Below are 17,493 nucleotides of genomic sequence, written 5' to 3' on the forward strand. Positions count from 1 at the left end.
ACCCAATCAACGTCCATTACTACACTAATGAGTTTGGATGGAACCCCTGGGCCAGGGTCTAGAAATGGGGACACAGGTAGTTAGTTGCGTTACCTTAGGCCAAGGCTAGCGCGGAGGCAGAGGAAAGGGAGAAGCCTATCCTGTGGTGGTTAGCATACGGATAAACAAATGTGTGGGTGAAGGTGCAGATAACTTGTGGGAATAAGAAGCACCATGAGTTGTACCTAGTTGGCAGGCATCTAGGCGGTAGTCCTCTCTATAATGGAGATATAGGATATCAGTATATGCAACGAAGCCACGTTAAAATGTTATTTGGATCTAGAATTATGTGGGTGATAGGTGGTGATGAGTGGTGATGGGATGTTCCTATATGAATACCCTTTAGTAAAATCACGGGTAAATGTCAGATAGGACACCTGGTTCCTAGGTTCAAAAATAATATGGCACTAGAGAAGACTAGTGTCACTTAAAGTTCAGACGGTGAAATGAACCCCTCTTCCCGAAAGTAACTTCAAAGTTACGGTCCACTTAGGGGTCAGACACCTGAACAATGCACCTCCGACATTTTCTAAAGAATCTATAAAAGGAGAGCAACGGGAGTTCGCGAGAACAGAACACAGAGAACAAAACACCTCATTCATATACAATCTTACGCACTGATGACTACTCGATTGGACACACGTGATATTCGACAGTAAAAGAGTCTCGAGCTCACATGGCCCCACTCCTCAACCCGTCGCGTCAAGCTGAATTACTTGCCTGTTTACACTTGATTTTCAATTTCCCATACTTTATCATGAAGCATACCCCTAGAAAAGCTCTTACGCGCGTTCTAATAGTAACTGATAAAACGGCTACAGTTATTCTCGAACTATTCGCGCTACTATATGTCACGACCTGGGTTGCATCGCATTGGTAGAGACCTCGATTAGGTGCTATCGACGAAGATTCTACTCTAAGGAGCGAAGGAAAGAAGATGACAACTTAGGTTTGAGGGAGCGCGACTAAGTCATCCACGCTTGGCGGGGCTCCTACAAGGGTTGACCTTCACACTATAGCCGCCTAGCGCGATAGCGACGTTACTATTAGGGCTATAGCTAGCTAGCTGATTCGAATACCAGCCTTCAATAGTTAAGAATAACACTAAGCGCCTATAACTAGCCGGATTATTCGCCTTATGTTACTATAGCGGCGGCCCTAAGGCCGTTACCGTACGGCAGGCTCTATATCTATATATTACTAGAATCGTAAGGAAACCCTGTCAGGGTACGGCTAGGCCGAAGGTAATAGTACAGAGTGATGGGGAGTAACGGGCGTCCCTCCTACGTAGCACCGGGTGGTCACTGGCGGTCTCAGGTAGGGGTGCCCACGGTGATGCATTGATCTCTGCCCTCTCTATCTTCCTCCGTCTCGACTCCTTACTTATAGCCAGCCGAGGTTCTCTCTTGGATTCTGGATGTTTGCTTCCGTATGTCTGTGTTCCTCCGACTTCGGCCAATATCTTGGACAGCGGCTCCTTATCTGCAACCAAGCGATTCCCTATCCGCTGCAAACGGCTTCAACGGCTCTCTAGCCGCCACAAACGGCTTCCTACCTGGTGGAAGCCGGCCCGCCTCGGATGACACTTGTGGCTCTGACAACTCCTTCCCTATCCTACTTCGAGATGGTCCTTATATAGATAGCTAGGCCGCCGCTTGGACCCGGCATAACAGCAGGGTCGGCGATGCCAAGGATCTTGACTCTCGTCATCCCAAAGCTTCACATAGATTGTAATCATGATTCGGGAGTCTTTTGTCCGAAACACCCCTCCGGCGGCCCGCCGGTGTCCTGCGTTCAGTGTCCTGACACCCACTGGTGCCTATGGCATTCTGTTCTCTGACAAACCCCTAGAATTTAGCTAGGTAGCCTTGTTAAAAGCGGCCCAGTGTAACGAAACCTCTAATAGTGTAACGAGGATACCACACGTCTCACAATATAATAGTCAGGTAGTGCAAAGGGTAGCTAGAAGTAGGCCAGTGTATGGGTGCGTATATTGCAAGACTGATTCTTGAAGAATCCAAACTAGGTGCGAGCGTCTCGAGTTCTCCTCTTAAGCTGGGCGGTTCCGGGGTTCTACCGGATCGGGTCGAATCCCTCCCGACTCAGCTTGTCAGCTGAGACCGGCCCGCCACAACGGCTCTTTCCTTACATTCAGTTACCCAGAGTCCTATACTCCATACGTCAAACCCCGATATTATTGCTTGAGGACTCCGCAGCAGGACTTACTTACTAGCACAAACCCTTACAGACTCTTTACTGGTTTACGCAGCTAGACAATTAGAGGTTTCGTTACACTGGGCCGCTTTTAACAAGGCTACCTACTGTACATTGGTTCAGGGAATCACTTGTTTGACAGCTCACAAACGTCCGAGAAGTCGCTTGTACTGGAGATAGCGTTTGCTTTCGAGAGATGACTTCCTCAAGAGACAATTTATGTCTGAGGAGTCACTTATGCGGAAAACTATCTACTTCCAGACATCACTTGCTCGAGATAGCGTATGTTTCTGGGAATCAGTTCTTCGAGGAATCGTTTACTTCTGCCAAGTCACTTGTCCGATAGATAGTTTACGTCCGAGAAACCAATAACTACAATAGAGGCGTAGGAATATTCTGAATTCTCAGAGACTAGCAAGTCACAAATTCACGAAGAATCGTGACTACCACTTGCCAACATATAAAGGGGGTTGGAAGAGTAATAATACCAGCTATTACATATTTCAGCCTGTGCTGTTGCTCAGAGAGGATGTAACGCGTACTTAAGTTGAGGACTGGCTTGAAGGATGGCGACTGCCTCACGAATATATAAAGGGGCGAAAGAAGACGCCAATATCAAGGTAATATACAGCTCACACAAAAACCATGAATGATAACTCCTGATGTTGGTTCCCAAAAGGGATATCGAGGCCAAAGGCCAAGCTTAGCTACTATTGGTTTGAGGTAGTCACGATTCTCCCTAACAGGAGGATAGGCTGCTGTCAAATTTAAACGAGGCATTGTGCTACAGATGCTCAGAAGGTGTACAGACACTGGGGTGGTGTCTGTTGAGATTATTGTGCTTTGAAGCGACCAAAGGACGTAACAGTTCTTAAAGGATCATCAGCTTGTATATCTGCTTAAGACGGTCATGAATGCTTGAGATCAATCTTTTCAGGGACTGTTGAGGTGGAAAAGGCCAGTTAATCATTTACTCGTCATTGTGAAAAACCACGACGATCTTACAATGGTGCCCAAAGGGAGACGTGGAAGAGATATCAAAGTCAAAGGGAGTACCAGCTTCCATAACAGAGCAAGATAGTCTAGAATGCTTCATGCCAACATGGTAAAGAACTGCCAAAGCTGGAAGATCATGTATTGGCGCGGGGTAGTTCCTAAGCTTCAGACCAATATTTCAACAGGCTACAAGGAGATACCAAAGGGAAGCTATCTGGGTGCACCTAGACGTACAGTAGGTTGATAGCTGCCTGACGCCAACTTCAAGACGAGGAGGTGTCCATCTTTGACTCCCTTGATGCAACCTGAGTTGGATCCCAAATAAATTTGGAAATCACGGCTGGTAATTTCCATCAGCTTTACTTCTTCACACACACAACAACAACATTCTCCGTCATTCCAACCCGTTATAACTAGCACGCGTCATTTCAATTTACAATTCATTGCAAGAACAATCGCAAGATCGAAACCATGTCGGTTCATTCGAAGATGTCCTACGCTTCGAGAATGTCCTCCAGCTCGGGATCAAAGGAGCAATTTCTGCTCACGGCCATGCCCAACGCGTTCCTCCCTGTCAACTCTGCTGGAGCTGAGTCGTACAGCAACATCCGTAAGTATCATCGCTTCCTTTGATCATTCGTTCTTTCCTCTCTCTCGTACTTTCTGCATTTTATTAGCGAACGACATGATCAAAAGAAAACAAACTGACATGATCCCACAACAGCGATGCAGGACTTGCGACCCAAGGCCGAGCACCCTGCTCCGACCAGGACTGGTACTCTGACTCCGTATAACTCTCACTCCAGCACCAACGGCAACGTGCGCTCCGGCACCAACGAGCCTCTGAACGCCTGGCAGCGTGAGCATGCAAAGAAGCTTGAGGACATAGAGATCCGTTTGAGTCAGACGAAGCAGTACTACAGCGACTTCAACCGCATGCGCTTCAGCCACTGTATCATCTCCATCTCCACCATAGCCGTTCTCGTCTGGTATGGTATTCGCCTGGCTCAGCTAGACTCGCAAGTCTTCGACAACCCCTCTGGCTGAGTCCGAACATGGCACTCTCTGGTGGATGTGTGTCTTCTCGGATCTGACGGATGACTTTGGGCAACCTGGGAAGAACCATGCACGACTCACAGGAGAGAAACTGGCTGGATGATTTTGGTCTGAATGGTCTTGGTCAAGATGGTTCTGATCTGCACAGTCAACACTTTGCACATTCTTATGATCATTGCTCTGGATGATCCTGGCCTGCAGGGATCTTGGTCTAGAAGGATGAAACTTTGCAGACATCCAGGTCTTCTTACATGATCTGAGAAGAGATTTGATATGATGCTGCTTGGGCATTAGGGAATTGAATGCTATTCTACAGCAAACAAGAGGAACACCGAGATGTGTAGTTAGTGAAACTGGGCTATAGCCAACAAGATCCTCGCACTTCACATCCTCGCGATGGCAAATCACGTCGTCCGGACCCGCGTCGCAGCAGCGAATCACGTTGTTCGCACAAAGACCCTCGCAACTGCATCGTCATTTGCAGCAGCGAATCACGCCCTTTGAACTTGCGTTGTGACATTTCCCGATGCGGAAATACTGAAGTTGGATGGACCGGCCTTACATTGTGACTAAAAAGGCGTTGCCATCCAACTGGCCTGCGAACCCGGGGCATCCAGCTACGGTGGAAGCGTTAGTATTGCAGAGGCGAAGCTCTCTAACGCGACAAATCCAGCCTGAGTAGAAGATGTCATGCTCTGGTGACTTGGAACAGATGCTAACTATCTGTTGGCAGCACTTCTCTCCAGCCACGAAAATTCCAGAGGCCGTTGAAGCCAAACTACATACTAACCTAGGAACCTATGTCAGTAAAATCAGATGAAATTCGAATCAGTATCGAAATCGGTACTCGCAAATAACAAGTACCCTGACTCGGACTGAGACGTCCCGCAGTCAGACCGCGACATCACAGCCACCTAAGGGATTGGTCGAAATGTTTGGACGATAATGGCGCTAAGCCGAATGCAAGCTGGGTAAACCCTTTCGTGGCTTTCCACGCAAGCTTCGTGTGCATAGCACCAAGATTGTACCGATTTTCGTTATGGATTTGCCCGTTGCAAAATTGAGTTTAAGGGTTCGATCGGAGTTTGATCATGCATATCGATGTCATGTCTCAGATTCGCTTGACGAAAGGAAAGAAATTGCGATGGATGACCTCGGGACTTCAAATTGTTGGAAGAACTGAAACGTGTATATAAAGTGACGAGCATTGCCTACTTTTCCCAATGTCTTCCTTCTGATGACGACAGCCTTGATTATCTTTGTCGATTGAGAGAAACCTGATATAACTAGAGTACTACGTGGCGCATCGTTTACACAGTCCGTACACCTCTAGCTTCTCAACTATCTATATAATCTTGCATCCATCACCTTGAAAATCTACATGAAACACTGAACCCCATTACAATGGGTTGCTGCCGCAAAAATCGCGTAACTCATCATCCCGCACCTCTAGCAACTTGGACACCCACCAGCCTTAGCATTACCAACGCGCCTTATCATCAAACCCAGTCTAGCAACAACCATCATCACCCCCGCTTGCATCAAGGAGGCTGCCACGGCGGCCCCCTCGCCCGCTGGTTCCGCGCCCGACAAGAGCGGAAGCAAGCCCAGCGGGACCATGATCAAGCCATGAACCCACAGGCTACGGTGTCCGGGCAGGAGCAGAGTACGTCGCCTGCGCCGATGTACCGTTCTTCTTCTACGTTACAAGGGGACGAGAAGCGGAATATAAACGAGAGCAGAACGGAGTTGATAGATAGTGAGCCTCGGGATACTAGGGCTGTGGACATGGAGCACGACGTGGGAAGGCATGAGTTTCATTCTGTTTCGTCGGGCCTGCCTACTTATTCTATGGTTGAACGGAGCGAGAAGCGTGGGTAAGGTGTCGGTAGTATTCGAAGGATGTAGGAAGGATGGGTGAATTGGATGGATTTGATTGATGATGTTCTTGGGAGCTGGTGTTGCGAACTGACAGAGGAACTTTTGATCTTGCTCGAGGTCAACAATTCTGTCAAGGAGCTCTTGAGCTCCGACTTGTTCGATCGGCATTGGTGGAGGTCTTACTATTGTACACATCAAGCTGCTGTCAGAATGATGCATCGAAACTTGATCTTAAGGGTCAAAATCGCTCCACTTATCAGATACGAAGACATCAAGTGGCACTTGCTGCTTGCCATCACTGCTTCAACGCCTCCGTATTTGCTGGATTGCCTACCCTGCGAGAGCGTCGTTAAAAGAGATTTGGCGCGCTATTCCCTAATGCGGGTTGTGGCAAAATTGGACATTGAGAAGCGGCTCGGGCGACGATGCCGAGAGCACGTCGCTGCATGTAAATATTATTGCCTCCGCATCTGCTGAGCAGCCCATGTCGATATTCGCAGCCCCACAACAGGCCCAGCCAGAGAAACTGGCGCAGGCCTTCAGGTTGGAATTACCCAGCTGCAAGCAGCATAATTGCAGTTGAACTGATCCATATACATCACACAACGTGAAACACCCAGATTGGCTTTAAATCATTTTTGTGATTCTTGTTGGCATTGCTCATGTCCTGCCATGCCGTGCTCAGATATCATTCCTGACCAGTGACCTCTGGAACCCCATGCAGTGAGAAAAGCAACCGACGACCCTGAAAACGCACAATAAAATGCCCCCTCTAAATAGTCGTCTCGTACGCAATCGGCACCACCGTCTCGGGCTTGTTGTCCTTCATCGAAATCGTTCGTGCCTCGCGGGGCATGCCGGGTAATCTCTTGACTTGGACAGTGACACCGTCCGCCTTTGCCTGCTTCTTGGCCGCTGCGTTGGACTTGACGCGCTTGATGAAGTCCTCACGCGAGCGGGACAAGGAGACGTGCTCGAGGCGGAGGTTGATGCGCTTCTCGATGTAGCGGTGCTTCACCTTCTTGTAGATGATGACACCCACGGCGCTCTTGGTGACGTTGTAGATGACACCGGTCTTGCCATGATAGACCTTGTGGGGCATACTGTTGACTCGGTCAGTCTCGGGTTCTCTCGTGCGATATTTTCTCAAGCAAGTCGACGCCGCGATATCGAGTTTTTCCTTATTCGAGCTCTAGATCGGAATGGTGTTATCTTACCCCTTCTGAACGGCACCGTTTGCCTTGATATCAACGATGTCGCCAACCCTGTCTGATCGTTAGCTACTCCTCGCAGCCGGGCGAATTGGTCCGTGGTAACATACTTGTATTGTCGGAGGTAGGTGGACAGACGGATCATGCCCTTCTGGCGAAAGTTTCGCGAGAAGGCATACTACAAGTTGCAGCGCCATGTTAGTCCCGATGTCCAAATTAATCGCCAGATTCGCAATTCCCCTCGCAAGTAGAATATCACGTACTCTCGTGCCAGCGCGAAGACCTGCAGCGTGACCCATCTTGACGGCGGTGTGGTGTCGTTACTGGAGGTTGTGGATGGGTTCGTGGTGGTCGTTGGGTCTGGGGGAATTTTTTCAAAGATCACCAAAGTCAAGTCGTCAATTTCACCCAAGTCGATGAATTTTGGCGGTGCGACAGTCGTAGCCAACCAAGCTTCAGTGGGGGACCCTCAATGGCCCAAGCGCCTCCCGCTTCGCTTTTTTTTGGCTGCCTCAGGCAGGATCCAGAGCCCTAGGACCCACTTTTGAGCACCGCACTTTCTGCCTGCTGGGTGATTGTTGAGGTCAAAGCTGCGAACTTTTCTATTTCCATTCTTCAGACCCGAAGCCATCGCCAATTCCTCTTCACTCGCTCAATTCCCATCGAAGAGTAAGCCATCGCAATCATGGCGCCTTTGTCTTACTCAAAGACCGCAAAGGTCCCCCGTCGCCCCTTCGAGGCCGCCCGACTGTCAGTTTTCACCGGCCACTGAGTTAGAGCGTGCTCTGCTCATGTCGTATGTGATGCCCATACTGACTTGTTCGCCAAAATAGTGATTCCGAGTTGAAGCTCGTTGGAGAGTACGGTCTGCGCAACAAGCGTGAGGTCTGGCGTGTCCAGCTCACCTTGTCCAAGATTCGTCGTGCTGCTCGGTACGTCTATTTCTCAAAAAAGCCACTTCGTCAATTGCTACTCCACTCATACAGCATATGCTGACTGATTTCTGCCACAGTGAGCTGCTTACCCTCGACGAGAAGGACCCTAAGCGTCTGTTCGAAGGAAATGCCCTCATTCGCCGTCTCGTCCGTGTCGGTGTCCTCGACGAGTCGCGAATGAAGCTCGATTACGTCTTGGCCCTGAAGATTGAGGATTTCTTGGAGCGCCGCCTCCAGACTTGTGTCTACAAGCTCGGTCTTGCCAAGTCCATCCACCACGCCCGTGTCCTGATCCGACAGCGCCACATCCGCGTTGGCAAACAGATTGTCAACGTCCCGTCTTTCATCGTCCGTCTCGACTCCCAGAAGCACATCGACTTCTCTCTGACCTCGCCCTTTGGTGGAGGCCGCCCCGGTCGTGTCCGCAGAAAGAAGGCCAAGGCTGCTGAGAACGGAGGTGATGACGAGGAGGAGGAAGAGGAAGAGTAAATGCTGCTCTCATCATAAAAACATGCACATGGTCATTGGGCTACGGCCGGAAGTTCTGATCATACTATGGGCATATGGAGTCTAAAACTCGTTCATAGCTCACGGCGTTAGGCCCGGGGAATCAGGAATGCATGCAGATTTGACCAAAAATATGCGCTGCGTTACCAAACACTCGTGAAGTCAGTGACAAAAACCACCGAGAGGACGCATGATCATTATAACAAATAAGTGAGAAGCTTCCGTCTTTGTCAAGGTTCGGGACGTCGGGACGACTTGATACCGCTGTTTATTTCTACTTTGGATGAGCCACGGCTAGCTATCATCCTTCCCAAGGAATTTTGCCATGGGGTCGTCTGCTGCTGTTCGCTTTCTCCTGTATTCCTCCATTTCTTCCTCCATCATCTCCTCAGCCGTACGCTTCTTGGCCACTGGCTTTGCCGCTTCCACAGGCCGTGCCTCGGGTGCATCCCTCTGCTCGGCCGGCACATCTTCTATGAGACCGACACCGGTCCTCTGCTTCTCGGCCGCTTCCCATGCCTCTTTGCCCTCTTCTCCCGTGCAGTAGCTGTTCTTGATGAATGAGTGGCAGCAAGCATAGCCCCATCTGAAATTCGACCACCAGCTGCCCCACACCGACGTGTGGTTGTTGACATGCACGTCCTCGGCGTATTTGGACTTCGCGGGTGCCTTGGGTGCCCCCTTAATCAGTCCCGCATCGTCGTACTCGACGAAGGTCTCGTTTTCGGTGACGGCGACGTCCCGGAGAGCGGCGGGCATCGTGTGCTGGTCCCCGCCATATTTGTCTTGTAATAACTTGAGCCGTTCATCCCGCTTCTTCTCGGCTTCTTCTCGCTCCTTTTTACGATAGAACTCGCCTGCTGTCGGGTTGGCTTGTAGATGTTGCGTCGTGTCGCCCATCTTCTCCTGTGCCTCCCATGCGTATCGCGTGGCTTGCTCGAACTCCGCCGCATCACCAGATGCTCGCAAGAAGCCCTCCTCGGCAAAGAGTTCAGCGGCCTTGTCTGCTGTCGCGCCCGCGTCCACCATTGTCCTCGTTTTCGGATCGTACTTGGCCGACTCCAGGTCCAAATTTAGCAGATACTTCGCCGTGTCCTCTCGTATTCTGAGCTGCCGCGTTGCCGTGCTCTGATGCCGTCCCATATCCGACTCCTCGGCGTATTTCTCCCCCGCATCCTTATCTTCATCCCCATCGTCCTCAGGTTTACCCTTCTTATCCTGTAGCTGGTTGCGCAGCTCATCCATCTGATTATAACGCTCCATCACTTGCCGATACTCCTTAGGATCGTACCCGCTCCACCGATCGCGCTTCGCGTCCCACCCCAAAGACGCCTCCTGGATCGCCCGATCGGCTTGGATGTCCTTCCCCGTCCATCGTGCGCCTTTTGCCCGCGGCCGCTCCAGACAGTCCTTCGCTTTGTGACCCATTGCGCCGCAGTTTTCGCATGCGCCCTTGCGGAACTTAGTCGCAGCCGGACCGACCTTCTTGATGCGGCTCGCGGCCAGCGATTGCTCTTCTTTCGCCTTGGCGCGCTGATGCTCCAGGTAGTCGGTGGCGTCGCCTTCTTCGCCCGCGTAGAAGGGCCGCTTGCTGATGAAGGATGGGATGTAGATGTTCTCTTCTTTGGAGGCGGCCGAGGCCTTGCCGGCGTCGCGCCTTGAGGGTGGTGGAGGGGGTGGTGGCATGATGAGTTGTGTCTTCGATGAGATTGTAAGAATATAATTTGCCTAGTTGCTTAGGGACGTGCAAGTCTGGACTCGCAATGATCTGGTAGTCTTGAGCTTGAACTATTCAGTTGCTGTGTTATCGATAATGATGTGTGGCTATTGTGGTTGCACTTTAAATTCAAATCTGTTGGAAGACTTGGCAGTGGCTGGTTTTCTCTTGTCAATCGCCACCTGACAGCGCGACATTCAAATCTGGCTAGAGTTTTAACATCATCAGCCCAACGCGTCTCCGCTTGAGAAGGACGCGTCGTGGTTCGTTCTAAAGTTCTACGTCTATGCACCCTGCTGTCAGATACATCGCGCAGATGCCTTGCTCTTGCTGACTTGTTGAACTTCAGCTGCCTACCTGGTTTTCATGATTTGCACTATGCAAGCGCTGCCATGGACATCTTTCGAGTGCGGTTGAATTGTATTGATCACTATCAAGCCAATTCGACCAAATACGACCCCCAACTCCACAAGGAAATTCGTCAATCCCAGATGCGCAAGGAGCCCAAGGTCCCTGTCATTAGGGTCTTTGGATCGACGGAAACTGGCCAGAAAGTTTGTGCTCATATCCACGGCGCATTTCCTTACCTCTACATTGAATATAATGGCAGCTTGAGCCAAGACGAAGGTGGGTGAGATTAGATTTACCAAAAGCTGAGCTGTTCTGACTTGCGCGTAGTGGGTGCTTTCATATACCGCCTGCATCTGTCCATCGACCATGCGCTTGCCGTCAGCTACCGCCGCAATATTTATGGTGAAAGTCCCAAATTTGTGGCCAGGATTACTCTGGCTAAAGGCATTCCTTTCTTTGGATTCTACGTCGGCTATCGCTTCTTCCTAAAGATCTATATGCTCAACCCCATGGTCATGACGAGACTAGCGGAACTGCTACAACAAGGAGCTATAATGAACCGAAAGTTTCAACCGTATGAGGCGCACTTGCAATACCTCCTGCAGTTCATGACTGATTACAACCTCTACGGTTGCAGCTATATCGATGTCAGCAAGGTTTGTTTTCGAGCCCCCGTGCCGGAGCCTGAGGAGGACAACGAATTGCCAACTGTCTGGCATCGGCAGTCCGTCCCTGCCAATCTCATTACCGATGATGCAGATCTTCCACGGGTTAGTCATTGCTCGATAGAGGTTGACATCTGTGTTCAAGACATCCTCAACAGAAATGAGATCAAAGAGAGGCAGCTTCATCATGACTTCATCGAGAGGAAGAACCCTCTTCCCGCGGATATGAAACTTGTTCACAGCATGGCTGGGCTGTGGAAAGATGAAACCAAACGCCGAAAGAGGCGGATGTTAAATCCAGCGCCTGGAAACACGCCATTTCCTCCAGATGCCTTGGTATCTATGTCTGTCGATCCTCGCAATTCACAAACGGCCGGGTGGGTCCACGAAGACGAGTATCGAGAGAAGATTGATGAACTTGTGCAAGAAGAGGTGCGGCAAAATGATGGAACCGAGGTCACATTTGAAAATTTCGTGAAGCGGATTCAGTTGGAATCGACGGTGAGAACTCTACTGCAGTCAGTGGAAGATCTGTATCCAGGCAATCTCGCCCCTATCCTAGGCTTGCCAGGTACGCTGCCTGGTGAAGAAGAAAGCCCGTCAGCGAGCATCATGGTGAACGAGGAGCGCATTCTTGCCTTTGATCCAGACGATGATGACTTCTTTCCCGATGACTCTGATGAGGAAACACTTCGAGACTTGAAAGTGCTGGATCAGTTTAATACGAAGTCTGACAACTCCAGCAAAAATGCCTTCGAAGAACAAACCCGTCCAGTCAAGGGTGCACATAGTAAGGAGTCTAACGGTTTATCAGACAATCCAGAAACACCTGCTTTTGTCGACCTTAACGGCAACGCAAATGAAAGTCCGTCATCGAGTCTTCCCGAAGGAGTTTACGTTAGCCGTCTTCAGTCTGGTAAACGACCACATATTCCTGTACCTGCGGAACTGATTTCTGCTGCAACAGAACAAGGTTTGATCAGCAAGGTCCCAAGGGAGACTCGCCCGATTAGAGATCAGGGACTTGGGACCTCGAAGCGGTCGTCAACAGAAGAATATGAAAATCATGAGGCAAAGCGTCGCCGAGTCAAGTTTGTCTTGCACGGGGAAAATACGACCTCGAACTTACGGGAAGCAGATCAATCTGAATTGCCACAAATCCAAGCGTCCACCGAGGCCAGCAATCCCAAGGCGACAGCTCAAAGCAAAAAATCAAGCCTGAAGAGCGAGAGTGGTAGAAAGATGAGTAACCAAACCCTCAAATTTGCCGTCGTCAAAGATCCCAATGACCCGAACACACGATTGCGACTGAGTCAGCAGACGAGTTCGCAACAAAGCCAAGAAGGAACGCTCAAGAAGCAATCATCGTTTGAGCACACAGACTTGGTAGCTGTGATTGATAACATGTCGACTGCAAGTCCTATTTCGACTAAGCGAGGCTCCATGGCTTCTACGAGCACCATTAAAGGCCATGACGTAGTGATATCGGTTGATGTTGGCTGTGTTGCAAAGCCTGGATCACGGTTTTTCGTATTTTCACTGCCGCCACCCCCCATTACAGATGTCGTGTCCACGATGGCAGCCAATGACAAGCCTGACGTGATATACCAAGATGCTTTCTATAGCAACGATGGGGATGTACCTCAGCGAACGCGAGAGTATGCTGGACAAGAGTACAAACTCGAAAGTAATACTATACCATACCTTCCAGACTTCGACGATACAGGCTCATCTCCTGCAACCTTTGGAATCAAGTCTGGCATGGCTGCCGTCAAGGGTACGGATGAGAAACTATACCAGAGACAGCGGCGCGAATGTACGTTGAGGAGTTGGGAAATTGCAACACCCCCGCCAACATTTGAAGAAGTTGAGAAGTGGAGCAAAGAAAGGCAGGATGATGGCGGCAACCAGGAATCTTCGATGAAGATCCACGATCCAGAACTCAAGCCATACCTGTCCCAGATTGAAGGCCCTACGCCTCACAATAAGCATGGTTTCAAGTACTCACAGAAGAAGAAATCAACGAGCGTGCAATTTGAAGCATACTACATGAGCACTATGAGCATGGAAATTCACGTCAATACGAGAGGCAAACTGGTTCCAAATCCGGAAGAAGACGAGGTGCAATGCATATTCTGGTGTCTCAAATCAGATGAGAGCTTCGCTACTAGTGATAATGCTTCCTCGGCTTTACAGTCTGGAATCATAGTCCTGTCTGAGGATGGCTTGATGACTAAGCGTATACAGAGGCAGACTTCGGTCGAAGTCATCGAAGAAACGTCCGAACTCGACTTGATGGTGCGCATGGTAGAGATAGTCAGAACCCGGGATCCCGATATTCTGACAGGCTATGAAGTCCATGGCAGCTCCTGGGGGTATCTGGTTGAACGTGCTCGGTTCAAGTACGATTACAACCTATGCGATGAGTTCTCCCGTATGAAAAGCCAATCATTCGGGAGGTTTGGCAAAGAAGCTGACAAGTGGGGGTTCAACACAACCTCGACAATCCGGGTAACTGGAAGACATATGATCAATATTTGGAGGGCCATGAGAAGCGAGCTGAACCTGCTCCAGTATACGATAGAGAATGTCGCTTGGCATCTGTTGCACCGCCGCATTCCGCACTACACATGGAGGACGTTGACTGACTGGTATGTCAATAGCAGGCAGAGAGATTTGAGCAAGCTCTTGCGGTATTACTTGACGCGTACGAAGCTCGACATCGACATACTGGAAATGAATGAGCTTATACCTCGCACCAGTGAACAGGCACGTTTACTTGGAGTAGACTTCTTCTCGGTCTTCTCGCGCGGCTCGCAGTTCAAGGTCGAATCGATCATGTTCCGGATAGCCAAACCGGAGAATCTCGTACTCGTGTCACCCGACAGGAAGCAAGTTGGTTCTCAGAATGCGCTCGAGTGTCTACCTCTAGTTATGGAGCCCCAAAGCGCCTTCTACAACAGTCCAGTCTTGGTGTTGGACTTTCAGAGCTTATACCCGAGTGTGATGATTGCTTACAACTACTGCTATTCAACCTTCCTAGGGCGGATCGTCAACTGGCGTGGGGCGAGCAAAATGGGATTCATGGAGTATGAGCGCCAAAATCGGCTTTTGGAATTGCTCAAGGATTACATCAATGTCGCTCCTAACGGCATCATGTACTGCAAGCCAGAGATCAGGAAGTCACTTCTGGCGAAGATGCTCACAGAGATCCTCGAGACGCGAGTCATGGTGAAGAGCGGCATGAAGCAGGACAAGGACGACAAAACGCTGCAGCAGCTTCTCAACAACAGACAGTTGGCGTTGAAGCTGTTGGCAAATGTTACCTATGGGTACGCGTCCGCTTCTTTTTCTGGACGCATGCCTTGTTCGGAAATTGCCGATAGCATTGTCCAGACTGGCAGGGAAACTCTGGAGCGAGCAATTGCACTCATACATTCCGTACAGAAATGGAAAGCCGAAGTGGTCTATGGAGATACAGATAGTCTCTTCGTCCATCTGCCTGGACGTACGAAAAATGAGGCGTTTGACATCGGTAATGAGATTGCTAAAACCATCACCGACATGAACCCCCGGCCAATGAAGCTCAAGTTTGAGAAGGTATACCATCCGTGTGTCTTGCTTGCAAAGAAGCGCTACGTTGGGTACAAGTACGAGAGCAGAGTCCAGGTAAAGCCTGACTTTGACGCCAAAGGTATCGAGACAGTCAGGCGGGACGGCACGCCCGCGGAACAAATGATCGAAGAAAAGGCACTGAAGATCTTATTTGAGACAGCGGACTTAAGCCAAGTGAAGTCTTACTTCCAGCAGCAATGCGAAAAAATCATGCGTGGCGCGGTCTCTATCCAAGATTTCTCCTTCGCGCGAGAAGTCAAGCTCGGCACCTACAGCGACAAAGGTCCCCCACCGCCGGGCGCTCTCATCAGCACCAAGAAAATGCTCGAAGACGCCCGGGCCGAACCGCAGTACGGTGAGAGAGTCCCCTACGTGGTCGTGACCGGGGCTCCCGGCGCGCGGCTCATCGATCGCTGCATCGCTCCCGAGGACCTTCTGAGCAACTCGCACCTACAGCTCGACGCAGAATACTATATCTCCAAGAATCTGATCCCGCCCTTGGAACGTATTTTTAATCTAGTCGGCGCCAACGTCCGGCAGTGGTACGACGAGATGCCCAAGGTGCAGCGCATCCACCGCGTCGATCATCACCAGACGGGGCTCTTGAAGATGAAGAAGACGACGCTCGAGGCGTACATGAAAGCAGCCGCATGTTTAGTCTGCGGTTTCAAGACTAAGAACGAGGGGTCCATGTGCGATAAGTGTCTGGAGAACGCGCCGGCCTCGATGCTCAAGTTGCGGTCGCAGCTAGGCAGGGAGGAGAAGAAATATTTGGATGTGCTGAAATTGTGTAGGAGCTGTGCGGGAATGCCGCCTTTGGATGAGGTGGAGTGTGATAGTAAGGATTGTCCGGTTTTCTATACAAGGATGAAGCAGGGGGCGAGGTTTAGGGCCGAGACGGGGGTGGTTGAGCCGGCGCTGAGGTTGTTGGTGGAGAATGTCGAGTTGAGGGACTTGGAGTGGTAAGGGAAGAGGGAGTGATGGATGGATGGTTCGGCACATTGGTCTAACAGGATTCCAAGGCATGTTTTAAGAAACTCTCTACAGGAGTAGGTATTAATGAGCCCAAGGGTATTGGTTAATCTTCAGCATCCGGATTTAATGGCTCCTGGCCCTTTTTGTAGGCCAGTCTCCTACGCGTGTAATGCGTACAGGGGACTCCGAACGCATTTGTTCACAGTATGCCTTTCCGAGTCGGATAGTTGACTTTAAGCTGTGTTGCTCTCGATACTCTGATTCGCCGTTGACCAAGCGCATAGATGAGAACGGGTAAAGCTGGATATACTGTAAGCTAAATAAATAATAATGCTTGCAAGTTCATTCAAATGTTCCAAATACTGCACTAATGGGGCTGTCATGGTCAGGGGTACTTGAGCAGGGCATAAACCGAGTTGTCAAGTCCATCAATCAGAGCATTCTGAAGAGATAGCTGTGTCTTCCTTACTTTTTCCCATTCCCTTTTGACAATTCGCTGTTCTCACATAGACACTCCGAAGCGCACATGAGCTGTTACGGGAGAACTTCTGGTTCCCGAATTCACATTTTGGCTCATTGCACCTTGATGAACATTGCATTCTTGACACGGCTATAGTTTTTGCTTTGAGGCTCCCCTTGATCAACATCATAAATAAGCATAATGCCTACCTGCAAGGAAAGTGAGGACTTCGTTCTCTTGCCATGAACAAAAGTGCAGTAAAAGATTCGCACATCCGTATGGTGTGTGAATTATCAGTACTTTAGGGCTGAGGTGGTAGTTCCTTGAACGTCAAAAAAGTAGGCCCCATGGGATTATATACAGGCCAGAGGTAATTGGTATTTTCCCTGTCTTGGGTCGGCATTGAAGCTGAAGACGTAGATAAGAGTAGCGAATGGTTCGAGTTAGACAGTGAGCCAGGAGAGGAACGAGTTACCTGAGATGAAATATCAAACGCGTGAAGAGAGCTTTGAAGAACCGCTGGCCCTGGTGTGGATGGGAGCGTGTACTGCACACCTTATTCGGGGTCTTGAGTAAATGGAGACTGTTAGGAAGAGAAGACTCGTTTCTCTAGACTGAAGCTCCGGCAGACCTGCTGATTCATTGTCTGTGAGTTCTGCAATCAGATATCATTTCGGACATAGTACATAGGCGGCCGGGTGATGTCGATCATGCCTAGGACAATGATTGACTGCACCGTCTTGATTTTCGGGCTTGGTATTCATTTTCAAGTTTCAGCTCTTGAGTCACCTTTACACTAGCAAAGATATCCTGCTGTGTTATGAAGAGTTGAGACGCTGTAGATGTCTTGGATATTGTCAAATTTGCTGGA

At 49.9% G+C, this 17,493-nt stretch overlaps 7 protein-coding genes across 7 annotated transcripts; 5 read left to right on the forward strand and 2 right to left on the reverse strand.

The window, feature by feature from the left end:
- The first annotated feature begins 594 nt into the window (after window positions 1-594).
- BCR38DRAFT_427960 (uncharacterized protein) lies at window positions 595-966 on the forward strand. Its single transcript, XM_040859867.1, has one exon. The coding sequence runs from the start codon at window positions 716-718 to the stop codon at window positions 917-919; it is 204 nt and encodes a 67-aa protein (XP_040718332.1). The 5' UTR covers window positions 595-715; the 3' UTR covers window positions 920-966.
- Window positions 967-3,628: 2,662 nt separating this feature from the next.
- BCR38DRAFT_522585 (uncharacterized protein) lies at window positions 3,629-4,472 on the forward strand. The gene is made up of 2 exons (XM_040865236.1): window positions 3,629-3,859; window positions 3,974-4,472. The coding sequence occupies exons 1-2, from the start codon at window positions 3,721-3,723 to the stop codon at window positions 4,294-4,296; spliced, it is 462 nt and encodes a 153-aa protein (XP_040718333.1). The 5' UTR covers window positions 3,629-3,720; the 3' UTR covers window positions 4,297-4,472.
- A 778-nt stretch (window positions 4,473-5,250) lies between these two features.
- On the forward strand, window positions 5,251-6,572 carry BCR38DRAFT_163354 (uncharacterized protein). The gene has a single exon (XM_040853796.1). It carries the CDS (start codon window positions 5,710-5,712, stop codon window positions 6,184-6,186), a length of 477 nt encoding a protein of 158 aa, XP_040718334.1. The 5' UTR covers window positions 5,251-5,709; the 3' UTR covers window positions 6,187-6,572.
- A 386-nt stretch (window positions 6,573-6,958) lies between these two features.
- Window positions 6,959-7,696, reverse strand: BCR38DRAFT_337947 (60S ribosomal protein L21; the record flags this gene model as incomplete). The annotated part of the gene is made up of 4 exons (XM_040855572.1): window positions 6,959-7,289; window positions 7,404-7,451; window positions 7,508-7,575; window positions 7,661-7,696. The coding sequence occupies 4 exons, from the start codon at window positions 7,694-7,696 to the stop codon at window positions 6,959-6,961; spliced, it is 483 nt and encodes a 160-aa protein (XP_040718335.1).
- A 386-nt stretch (window positions 7,697-8,082) lies between these two features.
- On the forward strand, window positions 8,083-8,821 carry BCR38DRAFT_483320 (uncharacterized protein; the record flags this gene model as incomplete). Its single annotated transcript, XM_040863612.1, has 3 exons — window positions 8,083-8,147; window positions 8,231-8,329; window positions 8,410-8,821. 3 exons carry the CDS (start codon window positions 8,083-8,085, stop codon window positions 8,819-8,821), a joined length of 576 nt encoding a protein of 191 aa, XP_040718336.1.
- A 312-nt stretch (window positions 8,822-9,133) lies between these two features.
- Window positions 9,134-10,525, reverse strand: BCR38DRAFT_336568 (Pre-mRNA splicing Prp18-interacting factor-domain-containing protein; the record flags this gene model as incomplete). The annotated part of the gene is made up of 1 exon (XM_040855467.1): window positions 9,134-10,525. The coding sequence occupies one exon, from the start codon at window positions 10,523-10,525 to the stop codon at window positions 9,134-9,136; it is 1,392 nt and encodes a 463-aa protein (XP_040718337.1).
- A 212-nt stretch (window positions 10,526-10,737) lies between these two features.
- BCR38DRAFT_388522 (uncharacterized protein) lies at window positions 10,738-16,454 on the forward strand. Its single transcript, XM_040857529.1, has 2 exons — window positions 10,738-11,183; window positions 11,235-16,454. The coding sequence occupies exons 1-2, from the start codon at window positions 10,949-10,951 to the stop codon at window positions 16,151-16,153; spliced, it is 5,154 nt and encodes a 1,717-aa protein (XP_040718338.1). The 5' UTR covers window positions 10,738-10,948; the 3' UTR covers window positions 16,154-16,454.
- The last annotated feature ends 1,039 nt before the right edge of the window (window positions 16,455-17,493 follow it).

The sequence above is a fragment of the Pseudomassariella vexata genome, assembly GCF_002105095.1.
Source record: "Pseudomassariella vexata strain CBS 129021 chromosome Unknown BCR38scaffold_4, whole genome shotgun sequence".
Classification (NCBI taxonomy): domain Eukaryota; kingdom Fungi; phylum Ascomycota; class Sordariomycetes; order Amphisphaeriales; family Pseudomassariaceae; genus Pseudomassariella; species Pseudomassariella vexata.